This window comes from Topomyia yanbarensis, chromosome 1 (genome assembly GCF_030247195.1).
Source record: "Topomyia yanbarensis strain Yona2022 chromosome 1, ASM3024719v1, whole genome shotgun sequence".
Lineage (NCBI taxonomy): Eukaryota > Metazoa > Arthropoda > Insecta > Diptera > Culicidae > Topomyia > Topomyia yanbarensis.
Window position 1 is genome coordinate 20859154 of NC_080670.1, and position 24147 is coordinate 20883300.

At 38.6% G+C, this 24147-nt stretch overlaps 1 protein-coding gene across 1 annotated transcript in view; it reads left to right on the plus strand.

Annotated features, from left to right (window-relative positions):
* Window positions 1–24147, plus strand: part of LOC131677064 (lutropin-choriogonadotropic hormone receptor) — a 60781-nt gene that overhangs the window by 27780 nt on the left and 8854 nt on the right. The window contains exons 2-10 of the mRNA XM_058956609.1: window positions 603–1542; window positions 11099–11251; window positions 16033–16107; window positions 16500–16565; window positions 17252–17320; window positions 17389–17463; window positions 17586–17703; window positions 17817–17999; window positions 23985–24091. Coding sequence (XP_058812592.1) covers window positions 1067–1542; window positions 11099–11251; window positions 16033–16107; window positions 16500–16565; window positions 17252–17320; window positions 17389–17463; window positions 17586–17703; window positions 17817–17999; window positions 23985–24091 — 1322 coding nt within the window. The 5' untranslated portion in view covers window positions 603–1066. The remainder of the gene's footprint in view (window positions 1–602; window positions 1543–11098; window positions 11252–16032; window positions 16108–16499; window positions 16566–17251; window positions 17321–17388; window positions 17464–17585; window positions 17704–17816; window positions 18000–23984; window positions 24092–24147) is intronic.

Genomic DNA, 24147 nt, shown 5'->3' on the forward strand with positions numbered 1-24147 from the left:
CCCATCTGCTCAACCAGAACCACCCAGTTTCAGTGCAGTCAATGAACTGTTTCGCTGTGTGATGTAATTAATTTCGATACCAGCATTAATTTGCTGCGACAGCTGACTGAGTGGTTCACTTAATTGAGTGTTAAACCGCAACAGATAGTGCGTTACACGATGGAGTGAAGGCCATCAGTTTGTAAGTTATGGAATATCGGATGCGTTGCTGTGTTATGCTGGTGTTCGGATGGTAGTTGCAATGGAATAGAAGAACGCACAAGACCTACCCAAAACTGTGTGGATGCAAGAGAAGCGCTGACCGGAAAATTATCCAGAAACCCTACAAGTTTAACAGACGATTCGTGAATGAAGGAGTAAATAAGATTCATTTGACCCCAATTTATTTGCTGAGCTGGAACTATCAGCGTGTCACAATGCAATCCGCTTTATATGTTTTGAATTTTGATACGAAACATATCATGATGAGAGTTATTCAAGTTGTTGTCGAACGAATACGGATTTTCACAGAACGATTTATTTTAAAATGATACAAACGTTATATTTGTTTCGAAATTATATGAGTGAATAAACATTTGTTTTCTATCTTCCATCTATTGCAGATTATCTACCAGTCAACAGTCATCGTTATCGAATTTTCAAATGGCCCTAGTTGCTAACAGTCGATTCTACCAGCTAATTGCTCGGGACTCGCTGTTTCTCGTGAAGATGCTATGAACTAATCACCAGGTGGGCGAAAATGACGAACCGCCAGCGGTGAATCGTTTCCAGACTTGTGTGTTTTCAGAAAATAATAAAATTTGAACATTAGCTTCACCAGGTGTTAATGAAGTGCGAAATTGAGATGCTTTTTTGTCTACTGATAAACTTCGTATTCGAGATAACGTGATGTACCCGCGAAGGGGAAGACACAACGAACTGCTGCCAAGTGACAGTGTTCGGGCTTGATTGGCTACTATGAACCGGCGGGAAAGTGAAAGCAAAACTTTGTAAAACGTCCGGAGCGATAAAGTGAAGTGTCGGGGGTGAAGTCCCCATTCTAGGTGGAGGCAAAACGTGCGGAATAATGAGCGTATGCAGCTCGAAACGAGTCCAACGAAAGCTATTCTGGAGTGCATTGGCTCTGCTCGGTTATCTGTCGACCGGTGGAACGGGTGGCAGCATGGGACGACCGCTGAAAAAGCGTTCCTTTTTCGTTCGAAGCGTTCCGATCGTTAGTAATGCCACGTCAATCGTCGAAACAGCCGTCGAAATGGTTTCCCCTGTCGGGAGCCCCAAACTGGTGCCGCCGGACGGCAATCATACCTTGGTGCTGGAGATTAACAACACATTGTCGGCGCACGAGCCGAAGCGGGGCCAGTGTCGCTGTTGGAACTCCACCGACGATTTCTTGGATGAAGTACAATGCCGCTGCGAGGGTCGTGCAATTGTGAGGATCCCGCAGAAGCTGTCCGCGATGCAGAAGCTGATCCTGGAGAAGGTGGGCATCAAGCGGTTGCGGGAGAACGCCCTTTCGGTGTATTCAGAGGAGTTACGAGATTTGTGAGTATCGTTCATTCGTCGTCTAATTGAGATTGAGTTGCGTTGATAAACATGATGGAATCCGAGCGAGAAAGTGTCCGCAAAAATCTGTCTAAATCAGTAGTTTTCAACCGGGGGTGAATTCACCCTCAGGGGTAAATTAGACTATTGTAGGGGGTGAATTATGCGGGATAAATTTCAACTTGTCCTAACATTGCCGTTGGAATTTTGTCTTTATATATTGTTTCGGTGTGTCAAGAATTGAGATGCTTACTGTGAGTGCTCAAGAACAGGTTTCTTATTGGAAAATTATGGGTTTTATCGTTTTTTTCTGAGAGGGTAATGATGGTAAACAATTTTCAGAAAGGGGTTGGGGTACATCATAAGGATCAATATTCGGAATGGGGTACATGGAACGTTTGAAAACCACTGATGTAGACAAATACAGTCGTGATTCGCTGGTTGGACATTTTTTAACTGGACCGCTTTTTAGTTGGACCTAGACGATAGTTAGACCATTGTCCAACTAAAAAGCATCTGAACGCCAAAATCTCATGTCAAATTTACTTTCACAATCAATCTGACAATATTCTGAGATGTGAACAGATGCATTTACACTGCCAACATCTCCTTTGGAGAGTTTTTGACATTTGTCAGTCGGTCCAACTAGCGAATCAAATTCGTTAGTTGGACAAGTCTGTGGCCCAACCAGTGAATCACGGCTGTAAAATGCTGTCATGTCACCATTATGATTATTTTCGATGCTCTACACGACAAACGAGCCCCACCTTACCCTATATAGTGTCCTTTTCTCACCGTCATCTCACGTGACGCAATTTTACTTATCGGCGAGCGGTTTAATAACGAAAACAAATCTCATATTTTCACTCACGCGCACACATGGTTTATTTTATCTTTTTTGTTATTTAATATAAATCCGATCCTTACCGCCAGCATCGAAATATAATGCGTCTGGTCCAGGCAACTGGCATCCCTATCTCTACATACAGTTTGACAATAGCAACATCGTTTTTCCACCGATCGATGGGGGTCAGTTTGACAACGTCAAAATCGCTTAAAACGTCATCAACAAACAATAGTAGCAGTAAACAAAAGAAAACAATGACAACTTTAACTGATTTGATGTAAACTAAAGTGCTCCTCGTTGGTATTTAGAATTAATTTCGTTACAAGCAAAGTTCTTATGTTGGCTACGAAAATATGACGTCACGTCAACCTCTTGGTCTGGTCCCATAATTTACAAGTAAAGTTTTATATTTTTTCGAGGGCGCACTCAACTTCAAGTATGACATTTTACGCGGCAGAAGCTATTTTGGGTGAGGTTTTATATATTCTACACAATACTTAGAAAGACGAACGCGAATTTGAATAAGAATTCACACCACACTGGAAGGCAATATTCACATATTTTCCGCAAACAGGCTCTTGACCGTACTTGACGAGACAGTATATCGGTTACTTGGAAGCGATATTGGTTACCTTTTGATTTGATTTTCGTGGGGGGATGTATAGAAGTCGGAAGAATCGTCAAGATATGATGCGCGTACAATAGCCGGAAAGAGATTGATGTGGATTATATTTTATGCTTGTTTAAGGTGGTACTTTCTGTTATTTCATACTGAGCAGCCAACAGCAGTTTACATAACTACAGTTGTTATTTATACTTGCTGCCATATAATTCAAATTGAAATACCTCACATAATGTACATTTTCTACGAGAATGAAAAGTGAAACTTACGGTTCATTGAATTGAAAAGTGAAATTTTCGGTTCAATGGCATTACAAATAACGTGTATTGAATTCAAATAGCTAAACCGCTTTAGTGAGGACGCTTGGTATGTAGTGCCAAAGCTGAACAATAATCCTAATTAGCGAGTAGAGCACTCTTTGGGTTTCTTTTGTAAACTCAAACGGAAATTTTGGGAGCGATTGGTTGTTTTCACCCTTTTCGCATTGCGTTTAACGTTTGTATGGAAATATGTAAGAGCAAAATTACATGTTCGTGCTAGTACACATTGGCGTTTCACCATTACCGATTTAAACTTTTAGTGTTTGCTTCAAATTTCGTTCATTGGATTGTAGACTTAACCCTAGAGCGTTACACTTACTTTTTTTCCCTTTGAACGTTACACTGGGGTACAAACGTACCCCACGCGTTTGATCGCAATTTTCACAGGCATAAATGCAAACGTTGAAAAAATGGTCTGAAAATAATTTAAAACGTAATTTTGAGATTTTTAAAAAGTGCAATTAATTGGAAGAATGAAAGTTGTAAAATCGGGAATTGGAAAATAGCACAAAATGGGGTGGAAATTGAAATGAAATGATTATTTCTAACCGGTAATTCATTGATAACAAGCAACGTTACTGTTACAGCCGATACTGTGCTCAAATTATATTTACAAGCTATTATTTTAAAAAACTAGAAAAGTAAAAATTGGCGTAAATGAGAACAAAATTTGTTTTCTACTTCAAGATTAAATTAAATTAATTGAATAAATGATTAAAATCGATTACATAATACTAATTGTTACTTACGTAGTCAAACAGTCTTTAAACTGGTGTTGTCACGAATCAGATTTCCATTGACAGAACGAAACACTAACGGAACCGTACACTGGGGTACAAATGTACCCCACGCCAATTTTGACATCTGCTTTCACGAAGGCCAAAAGCAAATTGGCTTTACCACCCTTTTCAACATTTACTATGAACTCTAAATTGAATTATGCTTAGGGTCCCAGGTCAGTAAATGCCGAATTCTCGTCTTCATACAGCTCCAAAGATGGCGTATTTGTACCCCAGTGCAACGTTCTAGGGTTAATCCACATCGTTACCCCTCGTAGAATCAATTTCAAATGTTTTTTTTGCGTTGAAATTATAACAAATTAAGAGAAATCAGCAAAACAAAAGGTTGCGTTGCGGTGTGACGACGATTTCGTTTGACGAGAAATCAGCAAAACAAAAGTTTGTTGACAAATTTCATTAGCCTTATTCAACAGTTATTATGGAAATCTCCTATGACTTATATGTAATTTCAATAAATTTTGATGAAAAAAAGACAATTTTATAGGAATTTAAGAAAAAACTTAAATTTGTCTCTTTTTTACTGTTCACTAAGGTTTTTTTTATACGGGGGATACGTACCGCAAAAACCGTGCAAAAAAACCGCGTTTGATTCAATGCAAAAGACGATTTTAGGAAAAGGGGTGATTTCGGAGTTTTATCAAGAATGCTGTAAATCCTTTTGAAAGCAAAAGATTTAGACGACTTTTGAACAAGTTTTTTTTGCACTGTTTCTACTTTTATTCTAATTTCTTAGAAGATTTTTGAAAAAGTAGAAACGTCGGATCTTGAGGTTTCCTTTTGGCCCGCACTTCAACAATATGGTTGTTTTCTGAACAGTATGTATTAACGAGTAGACGCCAAATATCGATGTCTGAGACCATTTTAAAAATCAAGATGGCTACTTCCAGCCTATCGGATTTCAATAGAACCCAATTAATATGGGTATTTTTGGAACGGGTTTGACGAGTAGTTGCCAAATATTCGAAAGCCAAGATGGCGACTTCCGGTTCAGTGGAGCTCTCTAAAACTCATTAATATGGGCATTTTTGTAACGGGCTGGACGAGTAGACGCAAAATATTGATGCCAGAGGCCATTTTGAATTGCCAGAGGTCTGACGTCATGTTGACACCCAAGATGGTTCTAATTATTTGGTAGGGGGACCCGGGGTCATTAGGATCGTCCGATTAATCGGACCCCCTCGATTTCTCAGGAAATCGTAAGACTTTCTGACTGTCGTACATATCGTGGATCCGCTATTCTAAAACTTTAATTTTGACATCTGAATCTAATTCATTGGGTTTTTTAGAGAAGAGATACAAGCCGTTCCTCAAAACAAAAATAATTATAATGGTAAAACCGCGATGAAAGTAGCAACTAAAAATAAAAATAATAACGGGTAAGGTTATTCGAAAACACAGATATTTTCAAGACGTTCACCACTATTCCATCAACCACATTTCAGCGGCTTGCGGCTGCGCACACGATTGTACAAGCCATTGCAAAGAAAATTCATGATGCGTAATCATCAGCTGTGACTACTCAGATTAATATTTTTACCGCAATTCTTTTTTTGGCTTCTTGAGGAGTTTCTCCAGTAAGTATTTTATGGGTAGACATAATTTCATTATAAAAAAATTAACGATTGAATTGCACCGTATGGAGGTCCGAATTTCCCCTACATTGTAAAAGGATGGAAAAACGAGTTTTGAAAATGGTCGCCTAGCGCTGCCATGGCGTGGTGCAAATGGACTTCTAGAGCACCAAAATATAGCTGAGGTTTCAAGATAACAATTAGGACCATTGAGTGATGATTTCTTTGACATCTATCCACCTAAAAGAGCGATTTGCTTTGGTAGGTCCGAATAGCCCCGGGTTCCCCTATAAATATCCAGTGTATAACAAGAAGATAAATTTATTTTTGTATATTTTGCATTTGTGAGATATGAAAAATGTGCTCATGAGTGGATTTACTCGAATTCGAGTTGGTTCGTCTGCTAGTGCTCATCGAGCGGATTTTTATGCGAGACTCAAATCAAAAAATGGACAAAATCAGGGGGAAATAATAAAATCGGGTCTTCGCTGTATTATTAAGATGAATGAGATGAACCACTTATATAGTAGTCATCATCTTGGATTAAAACATGACCTCTAGAATTGAAATCCGGTATCCATTCATCAACGCTATTCCAAAAAATCTCACATTGTTTTGGTAATTGAAAATTTTGCTAAACCGAAGTGGCCATCTTGGTTTTCAAAATGGCCTCTTATATTGATCTCTACCACCTTCATTAGGCCCGCTCCATATATTCCAAATGGCTTCAGACATCGATATTTGGCATCTACTCGTCAAGCCTATTGCAAAGATGCTCACATTGATGGGGTTTTAGAGAATTCAATTGAACCGGAATTCGCCATCTTGGTTTTCGAAATGACCATAAACGTCGATATCTGACGCCTACTCATCAATCCCGTTCCAAAAATACCCATATTGATCAGGTTTTAGAGATTTCCACTGAACCAGAAGTCGCCATCTTGGTTTTTAAAATAGCCTCAGACATTTGGCGTCTACTCGTTAATACTGTTTCATAAGCAACCAGATTGTTGAGGTGCCAAAAGTAATCGTCAAGATCCGCCTTTCCCACTTTTCCAAAAATCTGCTAAATTCTTTGCATTCAAAAGGTCTTGGAATAAAAGCAGAAATCATGTTAATTGCAAAATCCGTGCAAAAAAACTTGACCAAAAATCGTGTAAGTCTTTTACATTTAAAAGGACTTTTATTTTTGCGAAAACCGTGCAAAAAAAACCGTGTTAAAAACAACCTTAGTATACTCTCGTTTAAAAATTATAAATAATTAATTTTTCATGCCAATGTTCGGTATAACCCAGTAAAGCTCAGCCGGAAATGAAATGGAATTCTTGATGGTTCCAGTTCGTATTCCGGCTCCAGTGACACAACCGATTCTAACTAGAAACGGTTGTGTCACTGGAGCCGGTGTACGAACTGGAACCAGCCAGAATTCCAGTTCATTTCCGGCTAAACTTTACTGGGAAGTACGACAAAAAAGTATATACTTCCAATAATTTTTTGAATCAAGGAAATCAGATCAATAGGACAAGACTTATTGACTAATCCATGTGCAATAGTTTTAGTGCGAGATTGAGGTTAAATCGGGTGGATTTTTTGCCAAATGAGGTTAAATCAGATGACGAATTGAAAACATCGCATTATACGTATGTTGTCCATATACATTGCAACTGTGTTGGTATCCTAGACGTCACATAAGTCATTTTTTGTCGTTAGCAGAAAAAAACATGGTTTCGAAAAAAATAATCATTTTGAAGCCGCCATTTTGAATTTAAAAATAAATTATTTTCTAATTACAAATAACGATTGAAAGATCAAAAGCCAAAGTTCGTATATCTTTTCATTTTTCCAGGAGAAGGCCCCTCAAATTTTTTTTGGTATTTTAAACTGTTTAGTTTCGAAAAAGGAATTAAAAGCATGCTCGCCATAATTTTAACCTATTTTGCTCTGTTTGAGCAAAATGTCAATACGGCGTTTTGAAAACCCATTCTAGATTTATACTGATAGAACATGCGTTACGGCTGTTTGCTATATTTTTAGTCACGTGTTCTGTTTGCTGTGAAAAATAGAAAGTTACAAAAGAAATCAAAATCGCTTAGAAAACAACCATTTGTCTGCGTTTGTTGATTTGCCTATACCTAAGTGAAAAATTGCTAGCAAATCTGAGAAAGAATATGTAGTAAAAGTTACAAGTGATTTTGTCTTGCGTGGAAATGCATTGTTTAGATTTCGAATTGAAAATAAGTATACGAAGTAGGATCGAGGGCATTCCTTCCCAGTGTGCAAATTTTCTGGCAGAGACCGCTCTGCTAGATTTCTGTAAGTCTTGGTTTGGCAGCCCTGTCAGATTTCTGCGCGTATCCTGTCGGATTAGTTGACCTAGGGTGAACTCGGTTTCGCTCGCGTTTTCTGACAAATTTTGAAAGGAACCGAGCAAAACCCTGGCATAACTCGGACATAAACTGTGCAAAGATCCTGGCAATTCCTACCTGGTAGAATTTAGCACGAATCGAGCAAAACATCTGACAAAGATGTGGCAGGAAGCGTACAGAGATCTTGGCCGTACATTTCTGGCTGGATTCTGGATAAAAGTGAGCAGCATCGGTTGGTTGAACCGCTTCTGTCAGAAACGGTTGTTATATTTGAGCGAATTCGTTGCCAGAATTCTCGCACAAATCGCGCAAAATGCTCGCAGAAACTCTGCCAGCATCTATTTCGCTTTGCTCAACTTTTGCTAACTTTCTGCTTGCCACGCTGACCGGGTTTTAGCTAATATATTCTGGTACTGCCCTTAGGAACGATCCATAAATGACGTAGCATTTTTTGAGTGATTTTTAACACCCCCCTCCCCCATCGTAGCATTTCGTCACAAACCTCTAAATACCCCCTGGTAATTACGTAGCTTGACGGTAATTCTACCTCCCCCCCTTGTCACGTAAAATTAAAAAATAAATAAAAAACGATGTTAGTTATTCCCCTTTAAAAAAGCTACGTAGCATGACATGGACCCCTACCCCCTGTCGTCACACATCATCACAAAATACAATACTCCCCCCTCCCCCATATAATGCTACGTCATTTATGGATGATCCCTTACAAGCAATTCTCGACAAGCATGTCAAATGGTCCTAAGTGCAAATGAGAGCCTCTCTTTGTTTACTTTCTCTTTCAATTATTACGGCGTTAGCATAAAACTTTTCAATATTGTTTCAGAATATATCGAAAAACGCTGATTTCGACTAGCATATTATGCTAAGGGTTAATTAACAAACGTATAAACGGACGAGTTATTAGCGAAAGAGAAAGTAAACAAAAAGAAACTGTCATTTTCACTTAGCACCATTTGACATGTTTGGCTAGAATTAACTAATAGCGTTTCATTTGTACCTGGTGCTACACCGGTGTAGTGCAAAAAAGAGATAGATTTGAGAGATTGATTACACCCACGAATGAGTGTAGTTCTGACTAATGTAGTGTAGTTCACTGTCAAAAACTGTTGAAACAAAACACTGTCGTCAGTTCGTTTTTACAAAAAAAACTAGATACGCCACAGTAATCACAACACAGCAGCTAAATAGTAAATTGAACAAATATTAGACTGAGTACAGGGTGGGGAAAAGTTATTCGTAAATATATGCGGCTTAGCGGTTGAGAAATCGATTGCCTAGCTCATTTGTGTTCAATTCCCCACGCGGCACATAGGGTTAGACATTTTTTAAATGAATGCTTCTAACCCGAAAAAGAGGCGAATGACCCCAAGGTTAAAACCTTTATAATCGAAATTAAATAGCTTATTTGTAATTCTTTCTCAGTGTAGTGCTGAAGATACCTGTATCAACTTAGACCAATTTCTGCGCCATAAGCAAAGGCAGAAAGTTTCAGACTTAGTGTAACAATGTTATGTACATTGTAGTGTGCGAAAATTGTAGTTAGAAAAACTCAGGATAATTTCGAAGACGTCTGTGATACGAGAAAGATTGAGAGCCGCTGTTCTAGTAGGTTGTTCCAGGCTCTGATCTCCAACAACTTCCCTAAGCAGTTACAGAAGTGCGTAAAAGTCAATAGAAGATATTTTGAGACATTGAGGAAAATATTAATAAATTTTTATGCACCTACATTCCTAAAAAACAAAATATTGTATTTGACTAAAATGTTTATCATGGATTATTTGTCCGCACCCTGTGATTGGCGATATAGTATACAGTCCACTAGGTCATAAAGCTGGCTACACCAACTATAAACTTTTTGAAACCACACACTGGTAGTCGACCTGATGGTATGGGCTACTGTGTCTGCTCTGGGAAACCACACATCGCCAAACAGGCTCCAACATCAGCATCGTCCATCTGCAAACAAATTTAATTACTGATAGAAGCAAAAAAACCGAAACGACTGCGTGGGCTTTTGAGCCGGTAATGTTCACCGTGTACCTATTATCACCTTACCCATTTGATCCTGTTAGTAAGTTACTTTGCAGCGAGAGATATCTCTGGGCAACGCATTGACATCAACGCCAATGGTAGCCTGAAAATAGCAGTGCTCGATTTGCAGTTTAGCTTCTCTCCGACATAATTGGATGACCTTTTCCCTGCCAGGCAAAGTTATATTACTATTTCTCAGGATGAAAGCGAAAACTTTAAAATGGTTTGAAGTGCAATTTATTGACTGTAGGCCGATAATTGTACAAATCGAAGACCGTGGTTTCATTGCCAATATGTTTATAATAGACAAATCACCCTACTTCGCATTCCAAACGGTCTCTGTGATGAGTGGAAAATGATGTGCCTAATGAAATAGAAATTTAAAATCCCTGTCTCATACCATTTGGTGGCTGTATATTTTGGTGCACAGAATAAGTAACTGGGTTCGACTCGACTGAAGCATTTAAAAAAAATATCATTTGACGTAATAAAAACAAAACTGACTAGGGATCATCCATAAATGACGTAGCATTATATGGGGGAGGGGGGAGTTTCGTATTTTGTGATGATGTGTGACGACAGGGGGGGTAGGGGGTCATGTTATGCTACGTAGCTTTTTTAAAGGGAGAACAGAATTTTTAAAAAAAATTACGGTGGCAAGGAGGGGCAGGGTTACCGTCAAGCTACGTAATTAGCAGGGGGGGTATTTAGAGGTTTTGTGACGAAATGCTACGATGGGGGAGGGGGGTGTTAAAAATCACTCAAAAAATGCTACGTCATTTATGAATGGTCCCCTACGCTCTTTTGTCAGTCTTGACTATCCTAGTATAAGGGCACTGTCGAATCTATAGTTTGAGCGATACGCCAGGGTACTTGCTGTTGGAAAAATTGCCTGCATATAAATTGCTTACCTTCCGACATAAATGCAATTACAATACAATCAATCAGATTACATAGTTCTACGCGTCCTTTCATTTTCAGATTCTTGATGTACCTGAGGGAATTCCACCACATCGAGCCGCGGGCTTTCTCCAAACTGCGGAAGCTGCGGACGCTGTACATAGCACACGCGCCCAACCTCCAGTATCTGGAAGCGAACGTGTTCGAAGGCATTTCCACCAAACTAAAGACATTGTAAGTAAATATGTTTTCCGATATGTAAATGAAGTGCTAATGTATCACAATACGCATATCTGAAGGATTTGAATATTATCGCGCCGGTTAATTCAAGATCACGATTTCAGGATAGTGTATGCGGGTTGTGTGATTTTGCTTTTATTTACTTTTGGTAAGAAACGTAGGGATAATGTGTTCATTTGAAGCAAACCAGCTCGCGAGTTTTGGTATTAGGTATAGGTATTTAAAAAGAAGGCAGATTATAAATCTTTACCTATTTTAACATAAGTACAGCAGGAAGGTTTGGATACCATTCAAACTATCAAGAATTTGTTCGATACTCCGAGGACAGATTATCATACACTACGTATGTTAGACGATTTGGGATATTTTCTATCCCAAGTAACAATTGAAGTTTTATAGCACGCTACAAGTGCAATCTGTGCAGTTTTATCAGTGGCTATAAAACTACCATAAAACCTCAATTGATACTAGGGATATGTACACAATAGTTGAGGCATTCACGGATATGCCATTTAACGGCTATTTTTTAAGCGTTATGCATGTGCCATAAAAATGCATATTTACGGCTATTTTGCCATTAAAATTCAAATTAACCCTAGAACGTTGCACTGGGGTACAAATGTACCCCACGCCTTCTTTGGAGCCGTGTGAAGGCGAGAATTCGGCATTTACCGACCTGAGACCTTAACCATTATTCAATTTAGAGTTCCTAGTAAGAGCAGGAAAAGGTGGTATTGCCTTGCTTATAGTCGTCGTGGAAGCAGGTGTCAAAGTTGGTGTGGGGTACGTTTGTACCCCAGTGTACGGTTGCCGTTAACGTTTCGTCAGGTTTCGTACTGTCAGTGGAAATGTGACTCGTGACAATACCAGTTTAAATACTGGTTGTTTTACTACGTAAGTAACAATTAGTATTATATAATCGTTTTTAATCATTTATTCAATTAATTTAATTTAATTTTGAAGTAGAAAAAAAATTGTTCTCATTTTTGCTGATTTTATTGTTTTATTGCTTATTTTTTATAGTTTTTCGTGGATCGCAATTATAATTTGTACACAGTAACTGCTATAACAGTAACGTTGCGTGTTACCAATGTATTACTGGTCACAAATATTTTTTTCATTTCAATTTTCGCCTCATTTTGTGCTATTTTCCAAAACCCGGTTTTTAAACTTTCACTCTTCCAAAAAATTGCACTTTTTCAAAATATCGAAATTAAATTTTATACCCTTTCTAGACCATTCTTTCAACTTTTAGAATCCTTTGATTTTTTCAAATCAGTTAAAAATTTGCAAAGTTATAGTAGTTTTTGAGAAAAAAGTCAAAACCGCGATTTTTTCACTTTTTTTGTTCAAACCAATTTTGGTATGATTGATTAAATTTCCATACTTTAACGTACACAGCTGTTTTCGTAATTAAAAACAAAGAAAATGATCTAATATACATTTCTTTTGTTTGCATTTTTACCTGCGAAAATTGCGATCAAACGAGTTTGTACCCCAGTGCAACGTTCAAGGATGGAAAAAGCAAGTGCAACGTTCTAGGGTTAATGTCACGAAATTTTTAAATTGTTTTTATGCTGATTTATATTTGCATTGCATTGAAAATACTGCATGAAACATCTACAAAACTACTAAAATGTAAATGCTAATGACTGGTGGTTACCTAGGTACTGGCAACACTTATCCTAATACAATATGTGGATAAAAAAAAGCTGAATAACCGTACATCCGAGGAGTAGACGAAGTTTTGATGCATGCCCGGGAAAAATACATGTATGAATTTGTCCGGAATTTTCGACCTCAATGGACGTAGAAGTACTCCTCGGAATAATACAAATTCCTCCACAATTGAAAACAGACCAAATAACGTTGCAAACTAGTTTACAAGAATCCAAAATTGCAATTTTAATAGTAAAAGGAAACCAGTAAACGGGAGCGATAAAAATCAGCACCAGTGAAATACTGATACCTGATTATTTTCGTTTTCAAAGAATGCGAGAAACTCTTTCTTACTTTTTTCCGGTGTGACAGAATTCAATGCAATTCACTGAGGCCTAATGCAGTAGTACGATTTCCATGCTCCTTTCATTTGCACTCAATGCTATTTCATTTTATTCTAAATGTACCAAATCAGTGCACGTTCTTTCATAGATGAAGATTAAACAACACATAAAAGATAGACGTGATGCCACAAACTAATTACGTCGGCACACAGCAAATAATTAAAACAGAATTTCGCTTATGAAAAATAAAAAAAAAAAATTCGTTAGTTTCGGAACAGAGAACAGACATATAAGCTAGAACAAACTTTTCCGAAAAACCTGTGTAAACATTTAAATGAAAATATTTTGAAAATCACCATCGCAAACAAGTTTGCTTGCGTGAGTCACCATTGTATCCAAGTTTGCACACAAGTCCCGTATAGCGATTGCTGGCCGATCGAAGCGCCGTCCAGTGGAAAGTTGCTACTTATTGTTGTCATTTCAAAGCGACAGTTTTATTTCGTACACAAGTTGAAAACTTTACTTGTATGTCAGTTTTCAGTGCTTTCCGTCCGTTGTGAATATTTTAAAACTGCATACTAGATCGTTGTAGTTATGCAAAAAACTGGACTAACCAATTTGCGCATAAAGATACAAGACCTAACCTAGACATCACTCGGTACTATCCAGCTGCTTTAGGCGTTCACATGCGTTGAGTGAACTGTTTGGATTTAGCGCCTAACTGGCGTCAATTTGGTGACATTACGGTTTCTTTATGGAATTTCCATTCCCTATTAGAAGTGACTTCGCAGTTAATCCATACTATAGTTATCCTCAAGAAAGAGATATGCGGAGACGCCATCTTGAGCCAGCGAAACTGTCAAATTCTTGAGTCAATCTTCCTCTTTTTGGGAGCACTGATAGATTTTAACAATTCTGGATAAACATGTGAAAAGGGTATAACGCAAATGAGAGACTCTCGGTGTTCGCTTTCTTTTCCATCAATAACTAGGCCGCTTTTACGTTTGCTCCTCAACTCTTACCATAATTGAATACTTTACGCTGACGTCACAAATGAGCTCAAGTGCTCATTTTTGACAGTTTGCTTGTACTGTTCACATGGACTTTGAAAAATTCTTTGGGAATTGCTTCGAGCGAATCTAGTCGTCCACAATTTTTTTTTAAGTCCATGTAAAGAAGTACAAGTGAACTGCCAAGAAAAATGAGCTTAACTGTGTATGCAAAGAACCTAATATGCTAGACGACATCAGAATCTATCGATATTTATTGAAACAATGTTGGAAAGTTTTGTGAAGACGTCGTAATAATCGAAAGAGAAAGTAAACACAGAGAGGCTCTCATTTGCGATATGCCATTTTCACATGTTTATCCACACCAACCGACATAAAGGCTAGTTTACAGTTTGGGAAATGGGCCACGGGATTTTGCACGGGATTTGTGTCGGGATTTGATCAGGAAATATTTTCCGCCGAGATCTCTCCAAACTGTCAACACAAAAGTTCTGCTGCTTCTAAAAAACACCAACAGTATCAAAATAGTGCTGAATTTTAAACTTAATAAAAATACAATTTCCCCGTCGGAAACAATTTGTGTTGAATTGTTTCCGGGCGGATTTTTGTGTGGAGAGTTTTAAAATCCCGTGTTGTTTCCCGCGGTTGGGTTTACACTTCATGAAAAGTGTCATTTTTGTGTAGACTCATTTCCCGTCAGGGAATTTGAAATCCCGAGCTCCATTTAAAATACACAGGGACCCAAATCCCGTGCCACGTTTCCCTAACTGTAAACCTTTGCCTCAACCCCTCAAAATTCTCGTTTGTTTACACGGGAGTTACGTGAGTTCGTATGTACCCGATGAGCACCCATTGCACTTAGAGCACTCTAGTTAGAGTGTGGCCATGAGGAAGAAGAAGACACATGACGTATCCAAACTAGCATGAAATTTAACACACATACAGAATAGAAATACATCAAATTTCATGCTCGTTTGGTTACGTCACGTGTCTTCTCTTCCTCATGGCCACACTCTAGCTAGTGTGCTCTAGTTGCACTGGAGCTCACGCAACCGAGAAAGTAAACAAACCACCGGGAATTGTAAAACATGTAAACATTCATCGTGAGTACTCAATGGAATTGCAGGTTGCCATTTTGTCCGCATTTCTCTCCCTAGAGGATAACACGCAGAAAAAAGATTTGTAGATTCAATCAAAATATGGATTAAGTTCAATAAATAAAATTATTGGTCGGGAGACAATAAATTTATTTATTGAATTCAGTTAAATTTATGTATTGATTCAATAAAAAAAGTTATTATTTCATTTTTTTAATAAATATTTTATTGAAATTAAAACAAAATTACTGAAATTAATTCTTTTTGCTGAATGCATAAATTTATTGTAATTGCAATAAAGAAATATTTTCAGACCAATAAGTTTGTTATTTATAGTAATATACAACAAATGATAGGATCCAATAACACATATTTTTGGTTTAAATATGTTTAATTTTGCTGCGTGAACTAATGCGCATCACATTCGTAGTCGTTTGTTTTCTGTCGATAACCTCTCAGATTCTCAAAAATATGGTAGCATTTATGCAAAATGTATTAGCCAGGGACATAAAACACCTTCCATTTATAGCCGTTTTCATAGCGGGAAAGAAAAATCATGAACATCATTTCGAAACATCAGCTACGTCGTGTTTCAGATCGTGCAACTTCTGCCAGTCTACATCAGGTTAAAAATGTCCTTCCTTTTTTTTGGTTTTAATTTCCAGACGCATCATCCACTGTGGACTGCTGGCAGTACCGGATATGCGAATGCTTTCTGATCGCATCATCCTCCACATGGTGTGAGTAAACGTAAGGTGTTTTGATGAATGTTTTTCTGTCGTAGTATTGCTTTCACAATGCATTGAGTGAAGATGAGCAAAATTAGCGCACTGTGCAATACGCCATTTATGCATGATGCTTTGTATGTTCAATGAATCATCATACATCATTCGTACATCGTCACCGCATCGGCTTATATTGGCAATGGTTGCATTCCTTTGTTTCACTCACCTGTATAGCGTCACCATAATCATCACCGCCATCGCCGCATCATCAGTATACAGCCTTCACACCATTGTTGGAACATGCATGTCAATCATTTTATTCTGGTTACCAGAACAAGCTATTGCGGTTCAGCGAATTTGTCATGGGAACAGTTGCCAACGAAAGTAATCCTTTATGTTTTTTGCAGAGATCTAGACGGTAATCACATCCAGGAGATACACGAGAGAACCATACGAATAAAGACTGATGAATTGTAAGTACACGTGGGTGGGTGAATGAGGTGTCCTATAAAACTAGGGAGGTACAAAGTATCACCTAACGCGCACTCACAAATCATCAAACAATGCTTTTCGTTTGGTGGAATCGGTCCTCATTTGAACAAAAGCTGATTGTTTTTAAAAATCGACTATAATAAGGCATGTAAGGTTGGCGGATGATTCACGGCCGATCATTACATTTGAAACCCAGAACTGGTATCACAGACTAACAGACATAACACTATGAGGGAATTCCTTCAAAAACATCGATCCGACAATTTTTTCAGAACACTAGCTCCACCTTTTATTCACAGTCCCAATCACTCATTTACTGGTGGGTTACCCCTCAGGTTTGGGAACAATTTTTCACTAGTGGTCTATCCCCCATATGCTTGTTCATATGTCAGTGGCGCCATAATTTCAAATGTGGCCACAGTCCCAACTACAAATATATTTAAAATGACCGTTAAAGCGAGCGAAGCTTTGTTTTTGAGTGTTATGTCTGTTAGTCTGTGGTGGTATCTCACGTTACAAGCTAACAATACTAACATTTACCCCTCTCTCATGAGACTTGAGAAATATATAGAGCCTATTAACAAATTTTTTTGACATCTAGCCGCAGATACTGATTTCTATTCTAATAATATACCTTATGTATTCCAAATCTACTAAATCCGACCAGAATTTTAGATAATAACGCACTTTCGCACATACATGGCGACGCATTTACCGGCTCGGAGTTAGCCAAACTGTAAGTATCAACAGCTCTTTCAAACCCAAATAAACCAGTAACATTTCATTTTGTTCTCTGGTAAGCAGTAGTCTGAAGCTGAACTTCAAGCTGAAACACATCCATAAACGGGCTTTTGCGGGGATTCAGAACATAAGAGAACTGTAGGTATTATTTATGCATGAGCTTTTCGGATGAGCAAAAAAAACTAATAACCATATGCTACGTCTAAGTAGCGGATTAAGGTAGAACCAACCTACATGTATATATTTCCATCCTCCCTCAGTGATCTGTCGAGCACCGCAATCGAGGCCATGCCATCGGACGGGCTGAATGATTTGGAAATATTGCGGATACAGAACACACACTCGCTCAAAACGATTCCATCGGTCTATAACTTTAAGGTGAGTAGAGTTCTATTCCTGTCAACATTTTCATCTTCGCGTAAATTAAAACTTTCCGACGTTGATACGATTACCCTTTTGTACCTTTCCCGATGGTGGGACGGACTGTGCAGAACTTACAAACCGCTTACCTGACACATTCGTTCCACTGCTGTGCATTCAAGTTCCCTGCCCGGCATGACCCGGACGGACACGAGCAGGACCTGCGGCGGTTTCATCAGGACCAGAAGAAGTGCATTGCCAAGGGTTACGCAACGCCGAACGTTCGGCTGGCCAACCTGGAAACGGTGGATAGTGTAAGTTGGAATGCTTTTGCTGTGTGTTGTTTGGGTTCCGAGGCTGTACAATTCAAATGCGCCCATTTGAATTGATTTTTAGTCAGTGTTTATCTCATAGTGGTATTGGTTTTTGTAATTACACAATTGGTTCAAATTGTCGCTTTTTATGAAATACGTTTGGGGAAATATTGAAAGTTTAGAAGCATAAACAGTCATTCGAATTGCTCAAAACTTTTGTATATCATAGTGCATCATTTCAATTACATTCTGTGGTGTTTTCATGCAAAAATATCGACAACAGACTTGTTAAGGTTTTTACTATCTCGCTTGTTTTACATCTCCACAACAAGCATTTAAAATATGCGTAATTAAAATCTTTGAAATAATGATCCGAGAGATCTGGTACTAGAACACTTAGCGCACGACCAGACAACATGTTTAATATCGCGACAACCGTCACCACAAGCGCAGATACCGCTCTCCACGACCCCAATACGCCGGAGGTGGGCATTTTACGTATAATGATTGTACAAGACCTGAAATATCACCAGAATGAAGTCATGACCCTCATCCATTCTGTTGGACCAAGGTTTGTGGATACCTTTGGGCTTCCTGAACTTACATCGCTGAGAAGAAATATTTAAAAACTCATTGAAGCTACGCGATCTTTCATAAATATCATCTTCTAGTGCCTAAGGGTCAATCTTCTCATTATCATTCTAATCCAAGTGTCTCTCTTCTCATTACCCGGAATGGAGCACTGCGAAAGAACTCAAACTAAGGTAATCTGGTATGATTTTTCGGATAAAGTACTCAAAAGCTCCCATGTTTTCTCCAGGAAATACAAAGAGTGCTTTCCGTGCTCCATCAAACAGAGAGCCTCCTGTAACTGTAACGATGTGGGCATGGTCGTTGATAGGTAAATATAAAACTATCAGTTTTGTGGGGAGAATGTTGGCAGCACAGCCTCTTTTATGATCGCACTCATCACTACTGTCATAATAATTACCATAAAAGCGATACATAGCTGTCATCATATGACGAACGTTCCGTGTATTCCAATCAGAGGATGAATCGAATACCCAACATAGGCCCTAGCCACCAGCCGAAACATTTGTTCTCTGATGATCCGTCCGTTAAGCCGTCGACGGACCCGTGCCAATAATTGCGTTTTTTTGCTTTCATCAAGTTTTTCATTTGCATTTGTAGCGTCGCGCATATTGGGAAATAATCGGACGAAATGACATTAAAAAGTCCTTTTCGCGTACAATTCTAAGCAATCTCTGCCCACCCCGAAGTAGGAGACTGTTCACGCTTGTTCGCGTCGGAAACTCGTTTCGTCAGACCTTTAAGCGTAGTGCAACTACATTGTGTAAAACCTGGGGGAAAATGTCCCATGTGGAAATTCCTTACCTTACCTCACCGTTCAGGCTAGAGCCTTGTTGTCTCTTGCTGTATGCAGAAGCCGTCTCTACATCACCCGGTCCATTGCTGCTTGTCGTCAGCCTCGCAGTCTTCGAAGGGTCCGCAGGTCGCCCTCTATCTGGTCGATCCACCGTGCTGGAAATTCCTGCTAGTTTCTAAGATGACCGAGACCAGGAACCACTTACTTAGGTTTTGTATATGCGGGATATGTCGGGAGATCATCCGGAGTCTCTCCACAGTAGGAAAACTTTTCATGATTCTCGCCGCATTTTTCACAGCGTGCCTTGTTTCTACAATAAGTCACTGGGGGTTTAATTGATTTTTCCTGAACGAAAATGCTTTCGAACCAGAATTTTCACTGACCAAAGCAATGGATGCGATGGAGCGAACCCCATGCTTCGCAATTAACGCCCCTGTTGGAGACTGCACCAACAATCTCTACTTCCCGGGTGGGTACATAGACAAGATACTTCTTCACACACGGCCAAGTGCGAAGAAATATCTTGTCTATGTACCATTTCGCATATATCGATGATGTTAAATGGCTTATCTTTGTCCTCATTCAAGTTTGTTCTGAATATATACCAAATTTGTTTTTGATACTTTTTGCATTTATCAGGCATTTATCTGAGATGATTATGACTTTTATTGGTTCAGTTTTTGATAAAAATACGCTGAAAAAAAATTGTTTCGACAAGGAAAAGTTTTTTTCAAATAACTTTTTGCCTTTCTCATATAGAAAGGTTATGCAATCACTCTGAAAAACGTCAACCTAATCCCGGCCCGGAGGGCCGAGTGTCATATCCCATTCGACTCAGTTCGTCGAGATCGGAAAAAGTCTGTATGTGTGTATGTATGTATGTGTATGTGTGTGTATGTGTGTATGTGTGTGTGTATGTATGTGCGTATGTGTCAAATAATGTCACTCATTTTTCTCAGAGATGGCTGGACCGATTTGCCCAAACTTAGTCTCAAATGAAAGGTGCAACCTTCCCATCGGCTGCTATTGAATTTTGGATCGATCGGAATTCTGGTTCCGGAATTACGGGTTTCAGAGTGCGGCCACACAGAAATTTCTCATATAAACTATAGGAAAAATGAAAAATAGAATTTTTATTTTTGATGCTAAATGTGTTCAAGGTGCATGAAACGTCGAGATTTGATGCAAACTCGAAAAAAAATTTGACGACAATTCACTTTTTTGGATTTTGGCACATTTTTGCCTTTCTCATATAGAAAGGTTATGCAATCACTCTGAAAAACGTCAACCTAATCCCGGCCTTTTTTTCGACTCGCATAAGGTTTCTGGATTTTAACAGGGGCGTAGTTGATGGTTTACGGAGAGGGGTTACACCCCCCCCCCCCTCTACTGTTCACTCCCCTCCTTTAAAAATCTCCTTAAATCACCCCTCAGAACACCACCCCATCCAGCCCTCATACCCCTCCCTTTCAACCCCATCATCTTTAAACCACCACTATATCACAAAGCATACCAATTTAAGCTGGGGAGTCGTTCGTTCATGGGACTTTCACCCTCCTCACATACCCACCCCCGCATGACAAAATGAGTTAGCAAGCAGATAACATTGATCTAATGCTGGTTAGACTAATGGAGTGTGATATTTTTTTGTTTCAAGTGTTTCACCGTCGACACGTAGCTCATCAAGTTCGTGGCTGGCATGCCATTGTGTATAAGTGCAAAGTGTACTAAGAATGTAATGGACATTTCCACAATTATGTTGAACATAAAAAGCCTCCGTGCCATAGTTTAGAGAAATGAGAAAGGCACAATTGCACCGCTAGGTGGATTAAAACAGGTTTTTTTCTTTGAAAGTGCCCAACATGAATTTTTGACGGTAGGTAGTGAACATAATTACCTATCTTGGAACAAAATTTCATCCAAAACAAATATAATTTTTTTTGATAATCGACTTTTTATTTTTTAAATCGATTTTTTTAGTGTAGGAGTCGATGAAGAATTTTTTCAACATTTTTTTAGGATTTGTCAATTTAAGACTAATGCCATTTGAAAAAGATGGTAGAAAAAGTTTGACCCTTTTCAAAAGATAGTTTAGATCGTTTTTGGAAAAGCAAAGTATGCAAAGAGGCTTTTTGTGACAAAGTCGTCATATACAAAAAGTTTCATTAAAATCTGACAGGGTGCTGACAACTCTGAATACGATTTAGCGTCGTCGATCGTCTATATGCAAAGTACAAAGAATATTTTAAAAATTATTGAATCATTTTTGAGTCATTTGCCAATGTTTTGAAGTTGAACTGTTTTTTTGATAGACATATATGAGCGTTAGAAAGAATTACCAATACAGTGCGCAACGGTGAGTAAAACTAGTTGTTAGGATACGTGTGCAAGCTGCAAGGTGTTACCCAAAACTGAAAACACTCGTTTGAGATGCTTTCCACGTTTAAGAAATGCCACCTTAGGGTACCCTTTTTCAATACATAGGGTGATGAGCCCATTATCGCTATGTTTCTATTATCACGCGACCCATTTGAAGCCGTTGGTTAGAGCAGTGTCTGCCATCTTTGTTTAACGCATTGAGTCAAATGGTAGCGCAACAATAGGGGCACTCGATTCGTGTTTTCGTTGCGCTCAAACACGAGAATTTCACTGTTTTCAGCGCATGTATGTTATTATCTTGGTACTTAACAACGAAGCAAAGCTATTGATGCCAATTTGTACGCATTCCGTTGTTTGTAGGCCGAGTAATTAATGAATCAGTGAGGCGCGCTCCTTAGTATGGTGAAAATAGGCACTTCACCCTATGTACAGTTGCGATGTTCAATTATATCGACGCTTTCCCAAAAAATATCTCATTACATCGCCACAAAGGTAAGGAACCCTACACTAAGCCATTGCAAAAAATACTCAACATTTTGACAGAAACGTTATTAAAAATTGGGGGTTTTGGGGACAAAATGAACCAGTACCCATTTTTCCCGTAGTTTTCGAGAAACAGAAATATCTCCATTCAAATTTCCGATTATTATGATTATTTCCTTAAAAAAGAGGCATAAATTGTAGTTTTCTGAGTGACACTTCAAAAGTTATACCATTTTATATATTTTTCCTCCATATTTTTCCATAGTACCTATTTTAAAAACGTCAAGCGAAATGGGCGGGGGTCTAAAATTGTCCGAATGATGTTATATTTGTGGGGGACATTGAAAATTCAAAAATAAGCGATTTTTTGCAATGCCCTAGTGTTAGTGTTCCTTACATTTGTGGCGATGTAATGGGATATTTTTCAGGATAGAGCGGCGTTTTTCGGCGTTTTTCGCGAGATTCTATGCGATAGAGGCAAAGTAGCAGATATTTCAAGAAGATAATTTTCTTTTAATTAAAAGTTGGATTTAGTTGATAGTCCCGTGCATGATTAATGAAGCAAACAACCTGTTTTTAAAACATCTCAACAGTTTTAGTTTGTATTCGATGATGACAACGGATTAGATACTACATTTTCTGTGTTGCAATGATTGTCTTCTCCATGTAAATGAAATCGTGGGACTTTATGATAAACTTCTTCCGTTAAAACCACTGTCACGTTGTGACAATTCGAGTAGTTTCTATACAGTCCGAAATAGTGGATTTATCTTTACCCTTGTAACAGTGATGGCAAGTCTTTAACGTAAGTCGTTGCTTTCAAATTTAGTCACAGTTCTTCCAGAAGTCCGCCCACGCCCAGAGACCACATAAGGGGTGACAGCACTGCTCCCTTAGGATAGTCTCTATTGGTTCGCACGATTATGTTCTCGTCTCTCCACGACAATCTCGAGAAACACCTGATCTGTATCCCGTTCCTAGGCATGTCATTTTCATTTTTAACTTAGCTGCAGCCGATTGTACGTGTTACTATAATTTCATCAATCCTATTATTCTACATTTTTAAAAATCCACTAATTAAAAGATGTAAGAGTTAAGCTATTCCAGGATGCTGGAGCAAAAAATCTACAAGATTGCGGAACAATTCTACAAATCTCAATTCAGAGTTTACGTCATCGGTAGTCGATGCTGTGAAGGCAATTTTTATGATCTTCAATGTTCAACTCATTAATTTCAAGAAATTCGACACCCACATTGAAGAGATTGAATTCGTAATACATTTCGACCTGTTCTAAAACAGTTTTAGGAAATTTTACAACAAGAACTGTTTTGGCAAAACATCAAATTGATTGACTGATTGAAATTCTATTCTCATGGCCAATAGAAATAGTTTATCGTATGATGCCACAGGAATATTTGTTTTGTTCTCGATTTTGCTATTTCAACCGTGGAAACGAACAAAACTATGTTCATCAACCTGCGTTATCATTATCTGCATCAGCACGTCAGGTTTAGTTTTGAATTACACATCTGCCTCAGATCGGGTTTTCCGATAAATAATTGAGCAGATTTTAACTGAACATTCCTGAAATTTCATCTCCCATTTCGCATTTTGAATTGTTCTTCAACCTATGAACCCTCCACCAGATTCTATTACAAACTCCGTGAAAACTAACATTATCATTAAACCAGCACCTGCCGAAATTAATCACCGACATTTTGTGTGTATCTCGCAGGCAATGCGTTCCGGTGAACAGCTGGTCGATCCGGAGCTTTTCCGGCGCCGAAAACGGCACGCTTCATTGAGCGACCAAAGTTTCGGTCGGTTGCGCATTTTGTCCCGGTAAGTTCTGGCGAACGGTTAAACGCGAAAACGGTGGGCGAAATTTGTTTGATACC